Source organism: Somniosus microcephalus, chromosome 12 (assembly GCF_052327205.1).
Source record: "Somniosus microcephalus isolate GS21.2 chromosome 12, FLI_Smic_1.0, whole genome shotgun sequence".
Lineage (NCBI taxonomy): Eukaryota > Metazoa > Chordata > Chondrichthyes > Squaliformes > Somniosidae > Somniosus > Somniosus microcephalus.
The window spans coordinates 160,824,457-160,848,570 of record NC_140998.1 but is presented as its reverse complement, the minus strand read 5'-3'; the positions used below and the strand labels follow the sequence as shown (position 1 = coordinate 160,848,570).

Sequence of the window (24,114 nt, the reverse complement as noted above, 5' to 3'; positions counted from 1 at the left end):
TTTGCAGAAGCCGTGGGACAATTACCTAGCTCGGGCCTGGCTGGGCAAGAAAGACCCAGGCTTTGAGGCCTAACAAAAACGGGGAAAGGTAGGAAAAAGAATCTTCAGGTTAGAGAAAATATTTACAAATGAATGAAGTTTTCTTAAAACAATTTAATAAAAGCAATTTTATTTTGCTGGAAATGTATATTTGAAAAGAAAGACGCAGAAAGCAGGAAAAAGAATGGAAGCAAGATGGCGGCTACTCACCTCGGTTCAGAACGATAAGGCCCGCCCACACACGCACCGATTGGTCGACCGTCAGGTCACCAAAGCGTAGGATTGGTCAATCGTCCCATCACTCGACCGTAGGAGAGCCCGGCCGCACGCGCCAGCAACCCGGCGTACGATTGGTCGACCTCGAGGTCACTCTGTCGCTAATGAGCGGATAATGAGATGCTAATGAGCGGAATGTTGAACGTTTTTCAGATACCGCGGGCGCGATTTTCATCCGGCCGAAACATAAGTACGCTTACCAGCGTTTCGGAAAGGTAAGCTTTCTTTCGACGTAACGCACGCGTCGGTACGCTCTGTAACTTTCGAGCGCATAGCCGGACAGACGCACACGTGAGACAGACAGAAGGACAGACAGAAGGACAGACAGAAGGAGAGACAGATAGACAGGCAGACAGAAAGAAGTATCCGTTTATATATATACGATTAAGGGCAAGAGGATAACCAGGGACAGAGTAGGGCCCATTAGGGACCAAAGTGGCAATTTGTGTGAAGAGCCGGAAGACTTGGGTGAGGTTTTAGATGAATATTTTGCATCTGTGTTCACTATGGAGAAGGACGATATAGGCATAGAAATCAGGCAGGGGTATTGTGATATATTTGAACAAATTAGTGTTGAGAGGGAGGAGGTACTAGCAGCTTTAGTGGGCTTAAAAGTGGGTAAATCCCCAGGCCCAGACAAGATGTATCCCAGGCTGCTGTGTGAGGCAAGGGAGGAGATTGCAGGGGCTCTGACACAAATTTTCAGAACCTCTCTGGCCACAGGGCAGGTGCCAGACAACTGGAGCACAGCTAACGTAGTACCATTATTCAAGAAGGGTAGTAGGGATAATCCAGGGAATTACAGGCCAGTGAGCCTAACATCAGTGGTAGGGAAATTATTGGAAAAAATTCTGAGGGACAGAATTAGTCTCCACTTGGAGAGGCAAGGATTAATCAAGGATAGCCAGCATGGCTTTGTCAGGGGGAGATCATGTCTAACCAATTTGATTGAATTTTTCAAGGGGGTGACCAGGTGTGTGGATGAGGGTAGTGCAGTTGATGTAGTCTACATGGACTTCAGTAAGGCTTTTGATAAAGTCCCACACGGGAGACTGGTCAAGAAGGTAAGAGCCCTTGGGATCCAGGGCAATTTGGCACATTGGATCCAAAATTGGCTTAGTGGCAGGAGGCAGAGGGTGATGGTCGGAGGTTGTTTTTGTGACTGGAAGCCTGTGTCCAGTGGTGTACCACAGGGATTAGTGCTGGGTCCTTTGCTGTTTGTAGTGTACATTAATGATTTAGATTTGAATGTAGGAGGTATGATCAGTAAGTTCGCAGATGACACGAAAATTGGAGGAGTGGTAAATAGCAAGGAAGGAAGCCTCAGGCTACAGGATGATATAGACGGGTTGGTCAGATTGGCAGAACAGTGGCAAATGGAATTTAACCCTGAAAAGTGTGAGGTGATGCATTTTGGGAGGACGAACAAGGCAAGGGAATACACAATGAATGGTAGGATCCTAGGAAGGACAGAGGATCAGAGGGACCTTGGTGTGCATGTACTTAGACCCCTGAAGGCAGCAGGACAGGAAAATAAGGTGGTTAAAAAGGCATATGGGATACTTGCCTTCATTAGCCGAGGCATAGAATATAAGAGCAGTGAGGTTATGATGGAGCTGTACAAAACGCCAGTTAGGCCACAGCTGGAATACTGTGTGCAGTTCTGGTCGCCACACTATAGCAAGGATGTGATTGTATTGGAGAGGGTGCAGAGGAGATTCACCAGGATGTTACCTGGGCCGGAGCGCTTCAGCTATGAAGAGAGACTGGACAGGCTGGGGTTCTTCCTGGCACCAGGGGTGGCTCTGCTACACAGAATGGGAGGAAAAAGTGGGGTAGAGCGAGAGTAATAGGGGATTCTATTGTAAGGGAAATAGATAGGCATTTCTGCGGCCTCAAACGAGACTCCAGGATGGTGTGTTGCCTCCCTGGTTCAAGGGTCAAGGATGTCTCCGAGCGGCTGCAGAACATCTTGGAAGGGGAGGGTGAACAGCCAGTTGTCGTGGTGCATATAGGCACCAACGATATAGGTAAAAAGTGGGATGAGGTCCTAAAAGCGGAATATAGGGAGTTTGGAGATAAATTAAAAAACAGGACCTCAAAGGTAGTAATCTCAGGATTGCTACCAGTGCCACGTGCTAGTCAGAGTAGAAATAGAAGGATACTTCAGATGAATACGTGGCTAGAGGAATGGTGCCAGGGGGAGGGATTCAAGTTCCTGGGACATTGGAACCGGTTCTGGGGGAGGTGGGACCAGTTCAAACCGGACGGTCTGCATCTGGGCAGGGCTGGAACCGATGTCCCAGGGGGAGTGTTTGCTAGTGCTGTGGGGGAAGGTTTAAACTAAAATGGCAGGGGGTTGGGAACCTGAGCAAGGAGACAGAGGAAAGGGAAACAAGGATAAAAGCAAAAGATAGGAAGGAGAAAAACAAAAGTGGCAGTCAGAGAAATCAACGGTTTAAATCAAACATGGCCACAGTAAATAACAATTCTAATAGGTCTAAGAGCATTAAAAAAAACAAGCCTGAAGGCTTTGTGTCTTAATACGAGGAGCATTTGTAATAAGGTGGATGAATTGGCTGCGCAAATAGAGGTAAACGAATATGATTTGGTTGGGATTACAGAAACGTGGCTCAAGGATGGCCAAGACTGGGAACTCAACATCCAGGGGTATTCGATATTCAGGAAAGATAGGCAAAAAGGAAAGGGAGGTTGGGTAGCATTACTGGTTAAAGAAGGGATTAACACAATTGTAATGAAGGATATTAGCTCTGATGATATGGAATCTGTATGGGTAGAATTGAGAAATACTAAGGGGAAAAAAACGTTAGTGGGGGTGGTATATAGACCTCCAAACAGTAAAGTGGAGGTTGGGGATGGCATTAAAAGGGAAATTAAAGAAGCGTGCAATAAGGGCACAGCAGTCGCCATGGGTGACTTTAATCTACATATAGATTGGGCCAACCAAATTAGTAACAATGCTGTGGAGGAGGAATTCCTGGAGTGTTTACGGGATGGTTTCCTGGACCAATATGTCGAGGAACCAACCAGAAATCAGGCCATCTTAGACTGGGTGTTATGTAACGAGAAAGGATTAATTAGCAATCTTGTTGTACGAGGCCCCTTGGGTCGGAGCGATCATAATATGATCAAATTCTTCATTAAGATGGAGAATGAAGTAGTTGACTCAGAGACTAGGGTCCTCAATTTAAATAAAGGAAACTACGATGGTCTGAGGAGCGAGTTGGGTAGGATTGATTGGGGAATGGCACTCAAAGGGTTGACGGTGGATAGGCAATGGCAAACATTCAAAGACCGCATGGATGAGCTACAGAATTTGTTCATCCGAGTTTGGCATAAAAATAAAACAAAAAAGGTGACTCAACCGTGGCTAACAAGGGAAATTAGGGATAGCATAAGATCCAAGGAGACGACATATAAATTGGCCAGAAAAAGCAATAATCCTGAGGATTGGGAGCAGTTTAGGATTCAACAAAGGAGGACAAAGGGATTAATTAAGAAAGGGAAAATAGAATATGAGAGTAAGCTTGCAGGGAACATAAAAACTGACTGTAAAAGCTTTTATAGATATGTGAAGAGCAAAAGGTTGGTGAAGTCAAGCGTAGGTCCCTTGCAATCAGAATCGGGGGAATTTATAATGGGGAACAGAAATGGCAGACCAACTAAATACATATTTTGGTTCTGTCTTCACAAAGGAGGACACAAATAACCTTCCAGAGATGCCGGGGAAAATAGGGTTTGATGAAAGGGTGGAACTGAAAGAAAACAGTATTTGTAGGGAAATGGTGTTAGGAAAATTGATGGGACTGAAGGCCGATAAATCCCCAGGGCCTGATAATCTACATCCCAGGGTACTTAAGGAAGTGGCCCTAGAAATAGTAGATGCATTGCTGGTCATCTTCCAGAACTCGATAGACTCTGGAACAGTACCCATGGATTGGAGGGTAGCTAATGTTACCCCACTATTCAAAAAAGGTGGTAGAGAAAAAACGGGGAATAATAGACCGGTAAGCCTGACATCGGTAGTGGAGAAAATGCTACAGTCCATTATAAAAAATGTAATAGCAGAGCACTTGGAAAGCAGTGACGGGATCGGACAAAGTCAACATGGATTTACAAAAGGTAAATCATGCTTGACTAATCTACTGGAATTTTTTGAGGATGTAACTGGTAAAATAGATAAGGGAGAACCAGTGGATGTGGTGTATTTGGACTTTCAGAAGGCTTTCGATAAGGTCCCGCATAATAGATAAGCGTGCAAAATTAAGGCGCATGGGGTTGGGGGCAAGGTATTGACTTGGATAGAGAACTGGTTGGCGGACAGAAAGCAAAGAGTTGGAATAAACTGGTTGTTTTCCGAGTGGCAGGCAGTGACTAGTGGGGTACCGCAAGGATCGGTCCTAGGACCCCAGCTGTTCACAATATATATTAATGATCTGGACGAGGAAATTGGATGTAATATCTCCAAATTTGCAGACGACACAAAGCTGGGTGGGAGGGTATGCTGTGAGGAGGATGTCATGAAACTCCAGTACGATTGGACAGGTTGGGTGATTGGGCAGAAACATGGCAAATGCACCATAATGTGGATAAATGTGAGGTTATCCACTTTGGTGGCAAAAACAGGAAGGCAGATTATTATTTGAATGGCAATAGATTGGGAGAAGGGGAAGTGCAAAGAGACCTGGGTGTTCTTGTGCACCAGTCGCTGAAGATAAGCATGCAGGAGCAGCAGGCGGTTATGAAGGCAAATGGTATGTTGACCTTCGTAGCGAGAAGGTTCGAGTACAGGAACAAGGATGTCTTGCTACAGTTGTACAGGGCCTTGGTGAGACTGCACCTTGAGTATTGTGTGCAGTTTTGGTCGCCTTACCTGAGGAAGGACGTACTTGCCATGGAAGGAGTGCAGCGAAGATTCACCAGGCTGATACCTGGGATGGCAGGAATGACGTATGAGGAGAGGTTGTGTCGATTGGGCTTATACTCACTGGAGTTTAGAAGATTGAGAGGGGATCTCATCGAAACCTATAAAATTCTGTCAGGCCTGGAGAGACTAGGTGCAGGAAGGATGTTTCTGATGGCCGGGGAGTCCAGAACCAGGGGTCATAGTCTAAGGATAAGGGGTAAGTCATTTAGGACTGAAATGAGAAGGAATTTCTTCACCCAGAGAGTGGTGAACCTGTGGAATTCTCTGCCACAGAGGGCGGTGGAGGCCAGTTGATTAAATATATTCAAGAAAGAGTTGGATATATTTCTTAAGGCTAAAGGGATCAAGGGATATGGGAAGAAGGCAGGGACAGGGTACTGAATTTGGATGATCAGCCATGATCTCATTGAATGGCAGAGCAGGCTCGAAGGGCCGAATGGCCTACTCCTGCTCCTATCTTCTATGTTGCTATGTTTCTATGTTTTCCTTAGAGCAGAGAAGGCAGAGGGGGGACCTGATTGAGGTTTACAAAATTATGAGGGTCATAGATAGGGTAGATAGAAAGGAACTTTTCCCCTTTGTAGAGGGGTCAATAGCCAGGGGGCATAATTTCAAGGTAAGGGGCAGGAGGTTTAGAGGGGATTTGAGGAAAAACTTTTTCACCCAGAGGGTGGTTGGAATCGGGATCTCACTGCCTGAAAGGGTGGTAGAGGCAGCAACTCTCACAACATTCAAGAAGCACTTAGATGAGCACTTGAAACGCCATAGCATACAAGGCTACGGACCAAGTGCTGGAAAATGGGATTAGAATAGATAGGGCTTGATGGCCGGCGCGGACACGATAGGCCAAAGGGCCTCTTTCTGTGCTGTATAAATCTAAGACTCTATCTATGACTCTATGCTTTAATCACTTAACTAATTTAACAATTGCACTGAACGAATATTTCACTGCATTCTTCAATTGCTCTCTGAATTTAGTCTGGGTCATTGTATAAATACAGGTGTTGGTGCACGTGCTCAAAAGCTGCAGCATGTAGCCAGATTGTTCAGTGATATATGCAGGATCATGGGGACCTGTGTATTCATAAATGTTAATAATTCGCCAATACAAGAAATATGGAACATTTGTCAACCAAAGCAGTATAAAACTGCCAGATATAGCAAAGAGTAAAATGATGGATTTCCTTCGGTTCTCCATCTCTGGGTCATTGTGATTCTCACTACTGCTGTGGTCCAGTAGTCTCCTGCGGACTCTGCTGGCCACTAAAATGTGTCTGACAGTCAGAGCATTGAGCAGTAAAATCAGAACGAATGGAAGGAAAGGGGTTAAAATAATACTGAGGCAGTCAAATGCGACCCAGGCAGCTTCGGTGTAATAGCTCAGTGATAAGGTGTAGCCCCAGGGTGTGTTATCAATGATATACTCAGGCTCAAATACAAAGTACCAAGGAATGTCCTTTAAGCAGAACAGCACACTCACTGTCACTATAACCACATTCGCAGTTTTCTCTGTGCAATATTTAGTTTTCAGCTTCTGGCAAGAAATTGCAACAAATCGATCAAAGGTGAAAGTGACGGTGAACCAGACAGAAATGTCTGTGGCTGCAGAAAGCAGGAAATGTACGAGAGAAGATGCAGGAGTGGTGTCCAGGTAAGTACCTGGGAAATGAAAAGGAATAACTGTAAACAGTATCACGTCAGTGAAAACGACCAGCAGATCTGCCACCGCCATGGCCACCAGGTAGTGGGTGATACATTTAGAGAGACCGCACTTTCCTCGGGACAGGATCAGAATGGCCACTGAGTTAACTGGAATAAATAGAAAAAAGAAGCGAATTATAGATAGACACCTCAGAGAGCAAGACAATTGCAAAGGAACATAGGGACTTCAGAAGAGGAGAAGGCCATTCGGCCCCTCAAGCTTGTTCTACCATTCAGTTAGATCAGGGGTGATCCGTAGCTTAACTTCATTTACTTGCCTTGGTTCCGTAACCTTCAATATCTTGCCTAACAAAAATCTATCAATCTCAGTATTTAAATTTTCAATTGACCCCCAGCCTCAACAGCTTTTTGGGTGGGAGAGTTCCAGATTTCCACTACCCTTTGTGTGGAGAAGTGTTTCCTGACATCACCCCTGAACGGCCTCGCTCTAATTTTAAGATTATGCCCCCTTGTTCAGGACTCCCCCACCAGAGGAAATAGTTTCTCTCTATCTGCCATCTCATATCCTTTAATCATCTTAAACATTTCCATTAGTGCACCCCATAATCTTCTATATTCAAGGGAATACACGCCTAATGTATGTAACCTGTCCTCATAATTTAACCTTTTCAGCCCCGGTATCACTGTGGTGAATCTACGCTGCACCCTCTCCAAGGCCAAGATATCCTTCCTGAGGTGAGGTGCCCAGAACTGAGTGCAGTGCTCCAAATAAGGTTCAACCCAATCTCAGTGCAGCTGTAACATAACTTCCACCAATTTTTATTCCAGCCAACCTTGAGGTTAAAGCCAACATTCCATTAACCTTTTTTAATTATTCTGTCCAGGAGCTTTTAGTGATTTCTTTACTTGGATCCCAAGGCCTAGAAATTGGGTATAGCCCCGCTTGAGGCGCTAGAACTGGCGGTGCGCTAAGTTTATAGCCAGACGAAAGTTATCGCTGCCTGGCGAGATATTGGGTTGCATCGCCCCCAAAGGGGATTGAGGCGCTAATTCAGCTGTTGCACGGTGCTCCTAAGGCGCAAAGGTTCAGGCGCTACTCAATATCGACGCGGACGGACGCAGCGCAGGTGATCTCAATTACGGGAAACCACGAGACTTCCAGGCGCCGGCCGGCTCTTAAAGGGGTGGGTCAGTCAGCCTGAGCTTCAACACCCAACGCCCTGTAGGCCTCAGAATCGGCGCTCGCCCTTCTCTGGCGGTAGAAACTTGTTGAGCATGGAGAAGGTTAGACAGAGAGCAGAGCGCTTCAGCACTGAGGCTCTGGACCAGTTGCTGGCTGCAGTTGAGCGCCGTCGAGATGTCCTGTATCCGGACAGTGGCAAGAGGCCGAATCAGAAGGCTTACCGACGATCTTGGAGGGAGGTTGCTGTGAGGGTCAGCTCCAGCAGCATGGCGACCAGGACCCCTGTTCAGTGCAGGAAGAAATTCAACGACCTCACACGGATCGTTAGGGTGAGTGATGGTTTACCAAACTTCTGATTCCCTCCATCTGCAGCTGACTTCGGCCACCCTGTTGCAATGATGCCCCAATGGCCATCTGCCAGCAAGCACCCATGGCCCTTTCTGGACACACACATGGACAGATGTCTCAAGGCCTCATGTAAGGGCTCTTTCACCATGGGGGGCATGCGATGATGTCTCAAGGCCTCATATAAGGGCTCTTGCACCATGGGGGGCATGCGATGATGTCTCAAGGCCTCATGCAAGGGCTCTTGCACCATGGGGGGCATGAGATTACCTCTCAAGGCATCATGTAACAGAACTTCCCCTTCTTTCCCCTGCAGTCCAAGCTGGCGACGATCCGAAAGGAGCAGCGTCGAACCGGTGGCGGACCTCCACAAGTGGTCACTCTCACGGATCTGGAGGAGAGAGTGCACCAGATACTTGGAGGACGTCTGTCTGGTCCAGTGACCACTGCATCTGCCGACCCCATTTCCGACAGCGAGGGTAAGACTCTCACCTTTTTCACCTGTTGCCTTCCACTTGGTCCCCCCGCCAGCATGCATCCTCAGTGTGTAGCCATGTCAGAGCCTTGCCGCAATCTGGCATGCCTTTCAGCAAAGCTGTCCTTTTGCTAAAGCCACTCTTCCACCTCCCTACTTTCAGATGAATCAGCAGCAACTCGGGCTCAACGCACTGAAGCTGCCACTTCCAGTGCCACCGGAGGCGAGGAGCAGGAGGACTCCGGACCAGCCATTGCAGAATCCGGGGAGCGGACACATCTACAGACTGGGGATAGTAGTTCCCTGGAGGGGAGGTGGGGAGGCTCTGAGGATGAACCAGTTGCCGGACCAAGCGGCATGCAGCAACGCAAGGGGGATAGGCAAGTTCGGCCACCGTCTCCCCGGAGGGCAAGGCAGGTAGTGATGACTGCTGCACAGAGTGCAGATGAGGTGTGTCGCCTGGCTGAAATGAGCAAACAGGCCCGGGTCAGACACATGGAGCTGATGGCTGCAGTGGAGAAGATGCCTGAGTCAATAGATTCATTGGCTAAGAGTATGTTGGACTTTGGGGCAACAATGGACAGGACTCTCCAGGTGTTCGGGGCAACAATGGACAGGTCTATCCAGGGCTTCGGGGCAACAATGGACAGGACTATCCAGGGCTTCGGCCCAACAATGGAGAGGACTGTCCACGGCTTTGAGTCGGCTATGGAAAGGACTGTTCAGGGCTTCGGACAATCCCTGGAAAGGTCTGTCCAGGGCTTGTCCGAGGCAGTGGAGCGGTCGGCACCTGCCTTGTCCGAAGCAATGGGAAGAACTGTCCAGGGCTTCTCCGAAGCACTGGCACCTGGCACACAGGTCCTCACTGTTGCCACGCAGTCACTTGCTGGGCTCCTCCACACCCAGATTGAGGCAACGCGATCTCTCACTGCAGCCACCCTCTCTGCATCAGTTAGGATCACCCCGGGCCCTTCCAGTCCCGTACAAGGCCAGGAATCCGTGGAGCATGCGATTGTGGCAGATGAGCCGAGCCACTCCCCTCAGATAGCCAGTGTGTCGTCCGACCATGGTGCAGGTGTCCTCTCTCGGCAGGAGACCATTGCACATGCCAGCGCTGGGACGTCTGCATTGCAGCTGCCACCACCTGCAGGCCACACTGCTTCCAGCCTTGGTCACATCAAGCATCCTGCGTCCGCACCCTCCAAGCCCAGAGGTCGGCCAGGCCGTCCCTCAGGGGCTTCTGCGCTTCCACACAGTGAGCAGGCGCCCCCCAGCCTTGAGCCCACCACTGGGGTCCAATTACGTAGGAGCAGCAGGGAGGGAAGGGGCCAGGCGCGAAAGAGAAGTCGTTCTCCCTCAAGGGGCCAGTTGTAGAGGGAGGTGCTGAGACGTTTCTTTGTCCAAATTCAAGGACACCCTCACCTGTTGTTATATTTGCAGAAGGTTTGTTGAGTTTTGCGGCTTTGCCGAAGATTTCACAGTTATTTAGTAACTTATGGTTTCTGTTGGCATTACGTTGTTTTGCTGTAATGAAAGACTTTAGTGCCAATAAACAGAAGTTTCAATGTGGCATGGTGCACGTGACTACTTTCAGTGATGCTGGCATTCAGAGGCCGTCAAACATCCAAAGTGCGCATGAGTTAAGACTCTCATCATTCCGCCACAGGGGTCTCAAAACGAGTCCTGATGAGCCTCTGACGTATGGCCCTTCCACTTTCAGCAGCCCTTCCATCTTCCTCCTCCTCCTCCTCCTCCACCTGCGCTTCCTCCTCCTCCTCCTCCTCATCCTCCTCCTCCACCTGCTGTTCCTCCTCCTCCTCCTCCTCCTCCTCCTCCACCTGCTCTTCCTCCTCCTCCTCCTCCTCCACCTGCGCTTCCTCCTCCTCCTCCTCCTCATCCTCCTCCTCCACCTGCTGTTCCTCCTCCTCCTCCTCCTCCTCCTCCTCCACCTGCTCTTCCTCCTCCTCCTCCTCCTCCTCATCCTCCTCCTCTGCCTGCTCTTCCTCCTCCTCCTCCTCCTCATCCTCCTCCTCCTCCGCCTGCTCTGCTGGTCGTTGAGGGACAGCTGGAATTGACTGGGTGCGTCGATTCGCCAAGTTGTGGAGCATGCAGCAGACGACGACGATGTGTCCCACTTGCTGCGGCGAGTACTGCAGGGATCCCCCCGAATGTCCAAGACATCGGAAACGCTTTTTGAGAAGACCAATAGTGTGCTGCTTACTGTGCCTGGTCGCCTGATGGCCGCTGCTGATCAGCTCTTCTGCTGGGGTGTCAACCACACGGAGTGTTGTCATCAGCCATGGCCAGAGAGGATAGCCCTTGTCCCCAGTAAGCCAGCCTCATCTTTGAGCCAGCCCCTCAAAAAGGTTACAAACTGAGGTCAACTGCAGGATAAAGGCATCGTGGCTGCACCCTGGGAAATGCGCGGTGTCTGCCATGATGATTTGGCGGTGGTCACAGACCAGCTGCATGTTGAGGGAGTGGAGCCCCTTGCGGTTGCGGAAGTCCTAAGGATGATGGCATGGCGCCCTCAAAGCCACGTGTGTGCTGTCAGTCGCCCCCTGCACCATGGGGAAGTCTGCAATAGAAGCGATACCCTGCGCGCGCTCCGCCTGCTTGTGCAGGGTCAGAGGCAAGGTCATGAATTGATGTCTTCGCCTATAAAGGGCATCTGTAACTTGCCGGATGCAACAGTGGACTGCAACCTGAGTGACAGTCGCAATGTCCCCAATGTCTGACTGAAAGGATCCGTTGGCATAAAAATTGAGGTCATCAGTCAGTTTAGCAATCACGGACAGAAAGGTTCTGCACCGTTCACGCGGCTGCAGATCCTGACCAAGCAGGTGGCACAGATCAGTAACAATGTCCCTCCAGAATCGGAGCCTTCACAAACACTGCTCCTCCGACATGTCAAGGCTTGTCACCTGCTGCCTAAAGACCCTCGCAGCATCCCGTCGGATTGGCTGACCTCCATTGCCCCTCCTCCTTCTGGCCAATCCCGGCCCTCTCTCCCGCCGATTCCCTGCCCCTTCACAGTGTTGGGCGATGAGGCCGTTGCCCTCCAAAGAAGCTCCCATTCGGATGCCAGTTGGTCAAAAGGCTTTTAGGTGTAGTGCTGCAAGTGCTTCGGACAGGTTTGAAGGTCCCAAGTACTGTAAAGCTAAATTCCCAAAACTCCGCTCCACAGTAGCTCGCCAACTCTATCCAGCAGCGATCGCAATGAGCAGGCCAAGTGGCTGAAGATTCTGCACTAGAGCTGTCCCCTTTAAATAGCGCCCCCCTACTCCGAGAAGGGCCTGCTAGCCCTCCCTCGAACTGTCACTAATAGCGCTAGGCGTTAAGGCTCCGGGCGCCACCCAATATGCGCTCAGGCGCTCCTAGAAGGCGTTGCACACTAAAATTACGTCATGATCTGCTTGCGCTCGCGGGCGCGCGCAAACACTTAGCGCAGGCGCTAAATGTATAGTCAATATCTGAGTTGTCGCTATCTTCATAGCGACCGCCCCAACATAGGGTATCGCCCCAATTCTAGGTCTCTTTAGGCGCTCAGCGCCGGCGCTACCAACCGAATTTCTAGGCCCAAATCTCTAATCTCCTCCACAGTTCCTCACTTCTTGCCGTTTAGAAATACTGGGATCGATCTTTCTTAGGTCCCAAGTGGATGGCCTCACACTTCCCCACATTGAACTCCATCGTCACTGTTGTGTATTTTGAATGTGTATTAGAATTGTCCCACATGGGATACCGTAGTGGTGATTTGCAATACCCTATGGGAAATGTAGTGCATTGAGTGAAGAAGCACATTGTAAATAAAATGGCCGTTAACTAAACTCTCCACCCCGGGGTCCTTCTTAATTGTTATATAGGTAAGGGTATAAAATCCCTTGAGACACAACAAAACTGGCGACGAGGACGACGGACTTGCGCATCACTTTGCACTGGAATCGGCGATGTTTAAAGTAAGAAGTTCCTGTCTTTTCTTAATGGCGCGCCCGCAGTTTAGTGCTGATGCAATCGCCTCGTAAAGGTGGCGGTTCATGTGTTACACAAATAAGAAAGGGGAGAGTAACGATACAGTGAAACGAAGTGGAGGAAAAGGAGTGTAAAAATTAAAAAACAGTGGAGGAAAAGGACTGTAAAGAAAAAAAAAGAAAACAAAATGGCTATGCTAACCGGAGCGTTTGGACCATTTGATGAAACGGCGGAGCAATGGAGTGCTTATACAGAGCATTTTGGATTTTTCGTGACTGCAAATGGCATTAAAGATGACGTGAAAGTGGCGACGTTCCTCAGTGTGATCGGAGCAAAAACATTTGGCTTGTTACGGAGTTTGATGCACCCGGATAAGCCCGGCGCTAAGACATATGATCAGATTGTGGAAGTTTTGGAAACACATTTCGCACCCAAGCCGCTGCTGATTGCCGAGAGGTTCAGGTTTCACAAACGAAACCAAGGGGAGGGTGAGTCCATCGCCAAATATGTTGCAGTGCTAAAGAAGCTAACTGAGCATTGTGAGTTTGCTGAAACTCTAAATGACACTGTCCGTGATAGGTTTGTGTGTGGATTAAGATGTGAAGCAACACAGAAGCGTTTGCTCACGACTGACAAACTGACGCTTAAATCAGCAGTGGAGCTCGCTGTCTCTATGGAGTTAGCAGCTAAAGATGCACAGCTGTTCGGGGCTGCAACAAGAGTGCACAGGGTAGCAGCTACACCGGATAAGCATGCAAGGGGCGCCAGAGAGTGTTACAGATGTGGAAGGTCAGGTCATCAGCCATCTGACTGCTGGTGTAAAGACCTGACCTGTCGGAAATGTGAAAACAAAGGACACATTGAACATGCGTGTAAAGGGCAAAGCAAACAATCCTACACAGAGACACACAAAAACAAACAAGGAAACACATCCAACTGGCGTTCTAAAAAGAAAAACCTACACATGGTGAAACAAGAACAGGAAGACAGTGACACAGACTCTGATGGGGAGCTGAATCTCCATGTGTTAACGGTGAATGGAGGCTCATCAGGCTGTGGAGTCACTCCACTACTAGAGGGAATACCGGTCAAAATGGAGCTGGACACGGGGGCCGCTGTCTCCTTGATTTCAGAGAAGCTATTCAAAGAAAAACTGAACCACCTATCACTGACGCCGGCCAAGCTCATCTTAAAGACCTACACTGGGGAAACAGTCCCAATGCTGGGTAAGACGGAGGTCAAAGTGGAGCTTAATGGACAAACCGTGATGCTGCCAGTTTACGTGGTCAAGGGTGACTATCCATCGCTGATGGACAGGCCATGGTTGGAGAAAATTCATCTGGATTGGAAAAAAGTGAATGCGGTGTCAGTCGAAGAGGCGGGGCTAGCGGCAGTGTTGACAAAGCATGCGGCTGTCTTTGACGGAGAATTGGGGAGTATAAAGGGGATTACGGTCAAACTCAAGGTGAAGCCTGACAGCCAGCCACGATTCCTGAAGGCCAGGAACGTTCACTACGCCCTCAGACCAAAGGTGGAGGCTGACCTGGAGCGTCTGGTCAAGACAGGGGTCCTGGTGCCGGTTTCGCACAGTGAGTGGGCCACGCCCGTGGTACCAGTGATGAAGAGTGACAGCGCAGTTCGCTTATGTGGAGATTTCAAAGTAACAGTGAATCCTGTGCTCTCAGCTGAACAGTACCTCCTCCCCATCATCGAAGATCTTTTCGCGGGTCTAGCAGGCGGTCAGAAATTTAGCAAGATTGATCTATGCCAAGCCTACTTGCAGATGCATGTAGAAGAGGACTCACAGAAGTACCTCACCATCACCACCCACAAGGGCCTCTACAGGTACTGCTGCCTACCCTTTGATATAACGTCAGCACCAGCATTGTTTCAGCGGGCTATGGACCAGATCTTAAGCGGCATTCCAGGGGTACAATGTTATCTCGACGATATCCTTGTCACAGGAAAGGACGACAACGAGCATCTGCAGAACCCGATGAAGACACTGGGAAGACTTGAAGAATATGGCTTACGCATTCGCAAGGACAAATGCGAATTTTTCAAGCCATCAGTGGAGTACCTAGGCCATGTCATCGACGCAGACGGCCTACACACAGCACCGTCGAATGTGAAAGCCATTGCCGATGCTCCTGCACCTACAAATGTCGGCCAGCTGCGGTCATTCTTAGGTCTCCTGAACTATTACGGAAAGTTTATTCCCCAGCTGGCATCACTGTTGAAGCCATTACATGAGTTGCTGTGTCAGGGCAAGGCCTGGGCGTGGACGAAGGAGTGCGAAGCTGCATTCAAGAAAGCCAAAGCAGCTTTGACTGACCCCAGAGTGTTGATGCACTTTGACCCGTCGTTGCAGATTCAGCTGGCCTGTGACTTGTCGCCTTATGGCGTCGGCGCGGTCGTGTCCCACATCTTTCCCTCAGGTGAAGAGAAGCCGATTGCATTCGCGTCAAGGTCCCTGAGCAAGGCAGAGGTGAAATACCCACAGATCGAAAAAGAGGCTTTGGGCATCATCTTTGGAATCAAAAAGTTCCATCACTACTTGTTCGGAAGGAAATTCACCTTGCTGACGGATCATCGTCCTCTGACATCGATCTTTGGTCCACACACAGGAATACCCTCCCTGGCAGCGTGCAGGATGCAGCGCTGGGCGCTGATGTTAAGTGCTCACAATTACAACATGAATTACCGGAGGTCAGCAGCACATGGCAATGCGGACGGATTGTCAAGACTTCCGCTGCCTGTGCCCTCTGAAGGCTGTGAGCAGAAGATTTTCTACTTTGACATGGTGAGCAATGCCCCTGTCATGGCCCGGCAGGTCAAGAAAGAGACCAGAGTGGACCCTACGCTATCCAAAGTGCTGGATCGGGTGATGCGAGGAGACGGATCACGGGTATCAGACGCACCACCTGAGCTCCTACCTTACCTGTCAAGAGGGAAGGAGTTGTCTGTCATGTCAGGATGCCTCCTTTGGGGCATTCGAGTGATCATACCACCAAAGCTGCGGAAACGTGTCCTCAACGAGCTGCACTCAGGACATTGTGGTATTGTCCGGATGAAGGAGCTGGCACGAAGCTACTTCTGGTGGCCCGGTCTGGATCATGAAATTGAAGTTGGAGCGAAATCATGCCCATCATGCGAGACAACCAGGGATACGCCAAGAGCAGCGCCACTGCATCCATGGGAATGGCTGGCGACACCATGGCAACGGATCCATCTGGACTTCGCGGGACCAGTGGAAGGAGCGATGTTCCTGGTCGCGGTGGACTCCCATTCCAAATGGCCGGAGGTTGCAGTAATGTCCACTACAACTACGGAGAAAACCATCGAGACTCTGAGAGAGATGTTCGGGCGATTTGTTCTGCCGGAGCAGATCGTAACCGACAATGGAACACAGTTTACATCCCAGGAGATGGAGGGGTTCCTCAAGAGCAATGGAATCCAGCACACGTTCTCCGCGCCTTATCATCCATCCATGAATGGATTGGCGGAGAGATTTGTCAGAACGCTGAAACGCGCGTTGAAAGCGGCAAGAAGTGATGCTATTCTAAAGCAGCGCCTGAATGCTTTCTTGCTGAAATACTGAAACACACCTCATGCTACGACTGGAGCATCTCCTGCTTACCTACTCATGGGAAGGCAGCTACGGACACGCCTTGACCTGCTGAGGCCCACGTCCACAGAAGCAGTGGTGCATGCCAATCAGCAGGATCAAATCAGCAGACGAGCTCAGAGGTCCAAAGAACGACACTTTGTGGTGGGAGGCAAAGTCCTCGCGCATAAAAACACCACCCCGGAGCGGTGGGTCCCGGCTACGGTCATTCAAAAGATGGGCCCCGTTTCATACCGAGTCCGCACCGGAGACGACCAAACATGGAGACGGCATGTAGACCAGTTACTGCCAAGACAGTCACCACAGGTAACCCAAGAAACAGAGGATCAAGGACCTGCTGGGGGCTCCAGCAGGGACTGGTCGTCCGACCCTGAGACGGTGGCACCATCCACTCTTGTGCCATCGAGGGAGGAAGCCATGCCTGCAGGGTCACGGGAGAGCCAGCCAGAGCCTGCTCCTGAGACTAGGCGTTACCCCCAAAGAGAAAGGCAGCCTCCAGAGCGCCTTAGTTACAGTTAGTGCTAACCGGTGTGCATGGGGCAGAATAATCCCCAGGGTTAGCGGAGTGTAGACGCAGTCTACTGTCCCTTCCAAAGTTATAGTCATTTTCAGTTATTCTGTTTTGTGGACATTCTATTTTAAGGGGGAGGAAATATGTTGTGTATTTTGAATGTGTATTAGAATTGTCCCACATGGGATACCGTAGTGGTGATTTGCAATGCACTATGGGAAATGTAGTGCATTGAGTGAAGAAGCACATTGTAAATAAAATGGCCATTAACTAAACTCTCCACCCCGGGGTCCTTCTTAATTGTTATATAGGTAAGGGTACAAAACCCCTTGAGGCACAACAGTCACAGTTTTGCCCACTCACGTAATCAATCAATTGGGCCAGATTTTCCGGGGCTGATGACCGAGTACGCGGTGCATATGCGGCCGTAAGTGCCTCGCAAGTTCCGGGTTTCCACACGCGAAGTCAATGCATGAAAACCCGGAACTTGTTGCCTGTCGAGACTCTTCTTGACTGATCCACCGCATGCCCGGGAAATGGACATTCGCTGGTGGAGAGTTGGGCTATTTGCCCAACTACTGCCCAGCGAATGCCCATGAAACTCTTACGCCTGGTAAAAGCAGACATAAGGCCTTCTTTTACCAGCGTAAGGGTTTAAATAAATAGTAAAATAACATTAAAAAAATCGTTTAACATTCTTAAACCTGTAAAATAAACTCGTGTAACTTTCGGCCCCTTGAAAAGTCTTTACTTTCTTTTCAAAAAATTTAATTTTTGTTTTAAATGTTTAATTAAGTTGTATTTTCATTAGTTTAAAACATGTAATGATTTTTTAAATTTCAGTGTTGTGTACATGTGTTTTGGGTGATTCCTATTAAGCTTTTGGGGATTCCGTACGTAAAAGGAATCCCCATAAGCAGAATGGGAATCCCCTTTCTGATTGGTTGGGCCGGTCCACGTGATCCCAGGGATGCTTACGAACCGCCTGTGTCCCTGGGATATGTGGGCCTCTAGGCATGCATATGCGAAGAGGCCCAGGAGCACGAGTCTCTGTGGATCCAGGACCATCAGTTAGGTGCCTAGTTTTATTGCGGTTCGGGGGCATCCGACTGCAAGTTCAGGCCCAATGTCCCTTTGCAACTTTCTGCTCAAATCTAACTTAGTGCCATCAGCAAACTCAGATATATAACTTTCTATTCCTTCATCCAAGTCATTAATAGAGATAGTGAAAAGCTGAGACTCACTTATGGACCAGGTTAGTTACTTCCTCAAAAGTTTCAATTAGGTCAGGCATGACTATCACTGAACAAATCCAATTCCAGATAGGGATCCCAGAGAGTGAGGCAGTTACAGATAGGGATCCCAGAGAGCATGGGAATTAGAGATAAGAATCACAGAGAATGTGGGAATTAGAGATAGCAATCCCAGAGAGCATGGCAATTATGGATAGGAATCACAGAGAGCATGGGAATTATAGATAGCAATTCCAGAGAGTATGGGAATTTAAGATAGGAATCACAGAGAGCATGGGAATTAGAGATAGCAATTCCAGAGAGCATGGGAATTATGGATAGGAATCACAGAGAGCATGGGAATTATGCATAGAGATCACCGAGAAAGTGGGAATTATAGATAGCAATCCCAGAGAGCATGGGAATTATGGATAGGAATCACCGAGAAAGTGGGGATTATAGATAGCAATCCCAGAGAGCATGGGAATTACGGATAGGGATCCAAAAGAAAGCATTAGTTTGAGATGACTTTGTGCGGCATTTACCACTTGAATGTTTCACTGACTACGATATCAAGGCAATTGAAATCTTTATAACTGTGTCAGCGTTTTGTTCCAGAGATATATTTCAAATATCAATAATTATTTTGGAAATTAGTAAATGAACAAATTGCATGAATCATAACAAATAGCAGAGAGCAAAGGTCAGGAAAAAGAGCAGATGAGGGCACAGTAAGTACTGAAGAAGATGAAGTTCAGAATTAATTCAGGTTTTGCTGTAGTGACAGAGTTGAGCGTGTGTGAGGGGAGCAGGAAGATGAGGCGATGGAAAAAGGGGCTGATGGTTGATGAACTCTGGTTATGAAATCGGACAGGTTCTGACAAAGCCGTCAAATCCCCTGGACCTGATGGCCTACATCCTAGGGTTTTAAAAGAGGTGGCTGCAGAGATAGTGGATGCATTGGTTTTGATCTTCCAGAATTCACTAGATTGTAGAATCCCCGTGGATGGCTAAATGGGATCCATATCTGGAATTGGATTTGTCCAGGGGTAGCCATGCCTGATTTCAACCTCCATCTCAACTCATTATGCTCTCTCTCCTCTGAGTTCACTAGCAACCTATCCTCCTTAATCTCTCCCTCCATGTAAACACCCCAACCCATATTCACAGCCACGCCCTTGGCCGTTTCTCGTGGCCTTGCTACTCCTATCATGTCAATTGTAGATAAGGCCATCTCTGACCACTTCCCACTTCCACCACCCCCTGCCCCCCACAACCCTACTTCCTGCAGTGTCTGCCCAGGAAAAATCACTCTCCCAACTGTCTTACAACTGCACTTATGAAATCCCAACTGTCCAGCCTTTGGCCCTCCATTCAGCATGACATTTCTGCAGCTACTGATCTGCTCAACCACACCTTCACCACCACCATTGATGCCTTAGTCCCTACTAAAACAATTACTCTCTCTCACCCTGGCTGTTCCCCCTGGTACGGCCCTCATCCTCGCTCCCTGAAGTCCAAGGGAGGCAGAGTTGAACGGATATGATGGACAACTGGTTCAGCCATTCACCGCCAGATCTGGCTGGACCACATAAAGCATTATCAGGTCCTGCTCACATCTGCTAAAATTGCTCACTATTCCAGAATCATTCTGGAATGCAAAGATAAACCCTGGCTTCTATTCTCCACTGCTACCCGTCTCTTTAAACCCCTCTCCCCTGTCTCCACTACCCTCATCTCCGACAACAAGTGTGAGGAGCTCATAGACTTCTTGGTCTCTAAGATTGAGACTATCCATTCAGCTGCCTCTGCCACATCCCTTCCTTCCCCTAGCCCACCGGGCCAAACTTCCTCTAAGGTTCCCCCCTGCCCTAGCCCTGAACTCGCATCTTTCTCCAATTTCTCTCTGATCTCCCCTCATGACCTTTCCGCTCTCATCTTGTCCATGAGACCCACTTCCTGCTCCCTCAACCCTATTCCCACCAAACTGCTAACCACCCAACTTCCTTTTCTGGCTCGCATGTTAGCTGACATTGTTAACTGTTCTCTCTCCTCAGGTACTGTCCCCCTCTCCCTCAAATCTGCTGTCATCACCCTTCTTCTCAAAAAGAAATCCTTGACCCCTCCGTCTTTGCAAACTACTGCCCCATCTCCAACCTCCCCTTCCTCTCCAAAGTCCTTGAATGTGTTGTCACCTCCCAAATTTGTGCCCATGTTTCCTGCAACTCCATGTTTGAATCCCTCAACAGTACCGAAACCTCTCTCTTCAAAGTCACAAATGACATCCTTTGTGACTGTCACTGTGACAAAGGTAAACTATTCCTCCTCGTCCTTCTTGACTTATCTGCAGCCTTTGGCATGGTTGACCACTCCATCCTTCTCCAATGCCACTCCCTCGTCGTCCAGCTAGGTGGGACTGCACTCGCCTGGTTCCATGTTTATCTACCTAATCGTAGCCAGAGAATCACCTGCAATGGCTTCTCTTCCCGTTCCTGCATAGTTACCTCTGGTGTCCCCGAAGGATCTATCCTTGTTCCGCCCCTATTTCTCATCTACATGTTGCCACTTGGCGACGTCATCTGAAAACACAGCCTCAGTTTCCACATGTACACTGTTAAGAGAAGTAAGAGAGGAAATAGCAGAGGCTCTGACCATCATTTTCCAATCCTCTCTGGCTACAGGTGTGGTGCCAGATGACTGGAGGACTGCTAACGTGGTACCGTTGTTTAAAAAGAGAGAAAGGGATAGACCGAGTAATTACAGACCAGTCAGCCTAACCTCGGTGGTGGGAAAATTATTGGAAAAAATTCTGAGGGACAGGATAAATCTTCTTTTAGAAAGATAAGGATTAATCAGGGACAGTTAGCATGGATTTGTTAAGGGAATGTCGTGTCTGACTAACTTGATTGAATTTTTTGAGGAGGTAACAAGGAGGGTTGAAGAGGGTTGTGCATTTGATGTAGTCTCTATGGATTTTAGCAAGGCTTTTGATAAGGCAGACTGGTCACAAATGTAAAGGCCCGTGAGATCAAAGGCAAAGTGACAAGTTGGATCCAAAATTGGCTCAGAGGCAGGAAACAAAAGGTAATGGTCGAAGGTTGTTTTGTGACTGGAAGGCTGTTTCCAGTGGGGTTCCGCAGGGCTCAGTACTGGGTCCTTTGCTTTTTGTGGTATATATCAATGATTTGAACTTGAATGTAGGAAGTATGATTAAGAAGTTTGCAGATGATACAAAAATTGGCCGTGTGGTTGATAATGAAGAAGAAATCTGCAGACTGCAGGAAGATATCAATGGACTGGTCAGGTGGGCAGAACAGTGGCAAATGGAATTCAATCTGGAGAAATGTGAGTGTGATGAAATATGCCATTCATCAGGCACTGTTTGATTGTGCCTGTGACTGTGACAAGCAGGGGAGTTTAGTTTCAGTTTCATTTCCTTACCTGTATTGTATTGTGTGTAGGGCTCCGCCCATACCTGGCCCCTACTTAAGCAGGCCCCAGCGTGTCTCACAGGCAGTACAGCAGATCTCTGGATGAGAGACACTTCTCCACTGTGTATTACTTTCTAAGTTAATAAAAGCCTTGCTTTGCTCCGTTAACGTTGAGTCTCGGATTCATTGAGGCACACCTAACAAGGCAAGGGAATACACAATAAATGGTAGGACACTGAGATGTGCAGAAGATCAGAGGGACCTTGGAGTGCATGTCCACAGATCTCTGAAAGTAGCAGGGCAGGTAGATGGGGTGGTAAAGAGGGCATACGGGATACTTGCCTTTATTGGGTGAGGCATAGAATATAAGAGCAGGGAGGTTATACTTGAACTGTATAAAACACTAGTTAGGCCACAGCTGGAATACTGCGTGCTTCTCACCACATTACAGGAAGGATGTGATTGCACTAGAGGGGGTGCAGAGAAGATTTATGAGGATGTTTCCTGGGCTGAGGAAATTTAGCTATGAGGAAAGATTGGATAGGCTGGGGTTAAATTTAAATAATTGGTTGGAGGTTTAGAGGGGATTGGAGGAGAAATGTTTTCACCCAGCGGGTGGTGGGGGCCTGGATCTCACTGCCTGAAAGGGTGGTAGAGGCAGAAACCTTCATCACATTTATAAAGCACTTGGATATGCACCGAAGCCATTGTTTTCAGTCCCCGCCACAAACTCTGTTCCTTAGCAACTGACTCCATCCCTCTCCCTAACATCGGTCACAGGCTGAACCACACTGTGTACAGCCTTGGTGTCATATTTGAGCCTGAAATGAGCTTCTGACCACACATCTGCAGCATAACTAAGACTGCCTATTTCCTGCTCTGTAACATCGCCCGTCTCCGCCCTTGTCTCAGCTCATCCGCTGCTGAAACCCTCATCCATGCCTTTGTTCCCTCTAGACTTGACTATTCCAACGCACTCCTGGCTGCCCGCCCACGTTCTATCCTAAGTAAACTTGAAGTGATCCAAAACTCGGTAGCTCGTGTCCTAACTTGCACCAAGTCCCATTCACCCATCACCCCTGTGGTCGCTGACCTACATTGGCTCCCGTTTAAGCAACGCCTCAATTTCAAAATTTTCATCCATGTTTTCAATCCTTCCATGGCCTCGCCCCTCCCTATCTCTGTAATCTCCTTCAGCCCCACAACCACTGAGATATCTGCACTCCTCTAATTCTGCCCTCTTGAGCATCCCTGATTATAATCGCCCAAACTTTGGTGGCCATGCCTTGTGTTGCCTAGGCCCTAAGCTCTGGAATTCCCTCGCTAAAGCTCTCCACCTCTCTTTCCTCCTATAAGATGCTCCTTAAAACCTACCTCTTTGACAAAGCTTTGGGTCTCCTGCCCTAATTTCTCCTTATGTGGCTCGGTGTCAATTATTGCCTGATTACACTCCTGTGAAGCACCTTGGGACGTTTTACTACTTTAAAGGTGCTATATAAATACAAGTTGTTGTTGTTGTTGGATTGGAAGATAACAAATAGCCCTGTTGTTCAAGAAAGGAGTGAGAGAGAAAACAATGAATTATAGGCCAGTTAGCCTGACAACAGTTGTCAGGAAAATTCTAGCATCTATTATTAGAGACTAGTTAACTGAGAACTTAGAAAATCATAATACAATTAGACAGAGTCAACATGGTTTTATGAAAGGGAAATAGTGTTTGACAAATCAATTAGAATTTTTTGATGGTATAACTGACAGGTTAGATAAGGGGGAACCAGTGGATGTAGAATATTTGGGTTTTCAGAAGGCATTCGATAAAGTGCCACACAAGAGGTTGTTACACAAGATTGGGGCTCATGGGATTGGGGGTGATATACACTAGCATAGATTGAGGATTGGTTAACAGACAGAAAACAGAGATTCAGAATAAACGGTTCATGTTCCGGTTGGCAGGCTGTAGTGGGGTACAGTAAGGATCAATGCTTGGGCCTCAGCTATTTACAATCTATATTAATGATTTAGATGAGAGAACCGAGTGCAATGTACCAAGTTTGCTGATGATACAAAGCTAGGTGGGAAAGTAAGCTGTGAGGAGGACACAGAGTCTGCAAAGGGATATAGGCAAGTTAAATGATTGGGCAAGAAGCTGGCAGATGGAAAATACCATGGGAAAATGTGAAATTATCCACTTTGCTAGGAAGAATAGAAAAGCAGATTTTTTTTAAAGGAGCAAAACTAGTAAATGTTGTTATTCAGAGGGATTTGGGTGTCCTTGTACACAAATCACCGGAATTTAACATGCAGATACAGCAAGCAATTAGGAAAACAAATGATGTGCTAGCATTTATTTCAAGTTGATCAGCGTACAAGAGTAACAAAGTCTTGTTGCAATTATATATGGCTCTGATGAGA

General features: G+C 48.2%; 1 protein-coding gene across 1 annotated transcript in view; it reads right to left on the bottom strand.

The window, feature by feature from the left end:
* Positions 1-6,170: 6,170 nt before the first annotated feature.
* LOC147109642 (putative G protein-coupled receptor 139) overlaps positions 6,171-24,114 on the bottom strand; it is a 38,333-nt gene continuing 20,389 nt past the window's right edge. The window contains exons 3-4 of the mRNA XM_086002333.1: positions 10,994-11,117; positions 6,171-7,086 (exon numbers count right to left, since the gene is read on the bottom strand). Of these exons, the coding sequence (XP_085858459.1) occupies positions 6,171-7,086; positions 10,994-11,117 (1,040 nt within the window). The remainder of the gene's footprint in view (positions 7,087-10,993; positions 11,118-24,114) is intronic.